At 40.1% G+C, this 1,625-nt stretch overlaps 1 gene segment (V, D, J or C); it reads left to right on the top strand.

Annotated features, from left to right (window-relative positions):
- The first annotated feature begins 849 nt into the window (after nucleotides 1–849).
- On the top strand, nucleotides 850–1,325 carry LOC115379503 (Ig kappa chain V region 3368-like). The segment is given in 2 exon segments: nucleotides 850–898; nucleotides 1,027–1,325. Coding segments are annotated over 2 exon segments (348 nt in total).
- Nucleotides 1,326–1,625: the final 300 nt, after the last annotated feature.

Genomic DNA, 1,625 nt, shown 5'->3' on the forward strand with positions numbered 1-1,625 from the left:
TGAAAGTTTCTTGGCTCATCAAATGAATGTTAAATAAAATTAATAAACAATTGAAAAAGTAATAATCCCATTATTTAATGGATGAGTACGTGTGTGTGAGTTGTGAATATTTGATCTGAGTACCACTGAGCGCCACCTGCTGGAGAGAGTGCCGGAGAGGAGGGATGAGCAGAGTACAAAGTAAAATTTCCGGATGGCCCACCCCCATTTAATTTGTAATGCTTCATGCAGAGGAGAGCTGATATATATTGATGATATTTTGACTTGTTACTTTGTATGAAACAAGGGGAAGTGCCAAAAATGAATATTTCTTTGAACAACTGATAACAAAACAAACTTTTATTTAAATATCAATGGCAGAGTTAAAGTTAATAGCTGAGTCAGAAATCACCCCGACTGAGAGAAATATAGTATTCCTGGTAAAAATGGCAGACTTTGTTCTTGGTAATCACATTCCTGTTTCTTAGGAGTATGCTGGATATCAAAACACAGAAATTGTAATTTTACAGTTGACAAATTTATATTACATTTTGGCTCTATGTATGTTTGTTTTAACAGTGTCAAAGTGTTTTTCAGATCATTTTCTTCTGAGGTCCTGTTCTTTGGGTGAGGAATATACACTTGCAGCATTAGTCTGACAGCTTGCACAGGTCAGTTTCAAGTGAACTTCTCACATTCAAAGACAGTGAAGTGTGTCTCAGGGCTGAGCAGGAACCAGCAGCCAGTTGACTCTTCATTTGCATGGAGAGGAACCGCTGCACCTGCTCTCCTCTGAGGTTTATAGCTGAAAGCTCAACAGCTTTTTCTCAGTGACATAGATCAGACCAGAAGAACAACAAGAAGACCAGAATGTCTTTCATCTGCATCTGCATCTTGGCCTTCACTTTCTACTCCCAAGGTGAGCGGTCATTTTAATCACTGATCATTCCAGTGGTTTTCCATCCATAATCTGTCACGGTGGCAGGATGAATCTCCATTCATGTCACTGGGATGGTTGAGTTGATGTTCCTGTGTTGTGTATTTCAGGGTGTACAGCAGACATTTTGCTGACCCAGACTCCAGAATCATTGGAGGTCCAGCCGGGAGATTCTGCCACCCTCAGCTGTAAAGCCAGCAGTGCCATCGATAATGACTTAGCCTGGTACCATCAGAAACCAGGGGGAGTTCCTAAGTTCCTCATTAATTTTGATGCTGGTATGACTTCAGGTCGATACCAAGGCAGTGGATATAATATTGAGCTCAGCCTGACCATCAGTAACGTCCAGGCAGAAGATGCAGGAGTTTATTACTGTCAGCATCATGAAGCCTATCCATGCACACAGTGAAAAACAGCTGAACAAAAACCTCTCAGTGAAAGAGGAAGTGGCTCTACCAGCTTGGAGAGACCCGATGGCAAAGATTCAACATTCAGCAGTTTACTGATATTTCAAGCAGGATGAAGGATTTTTTCTCAGTGAGCTCAGGATTAGAGTTAGACTGAAATATTGGACTGGTAATATATTTTTATTAAATTTCAGACATCATCCAGTTGATATGACAGAGTTTTTTCTCTGATCACAGCCACTGAAAAACAATCAAGATAATCTGACATGACAACTGTTTTCCTTGAACATTTTCTTAACTAT

The sequence above is a fragment of the Myripristis murdjan genome, chromosome 21, assembly GCF_902150065.1.
Source record: "Myripristis murdjan chromosome 21, fMyrMur1.1, whole genome shotgun sequence".
Lineage (NCBI taxonomy): Eukaryota > Metazoa > Chordata > Actinopteri > Holocentriformes > Holocentridae > Myripristis > Myripristis murdjan.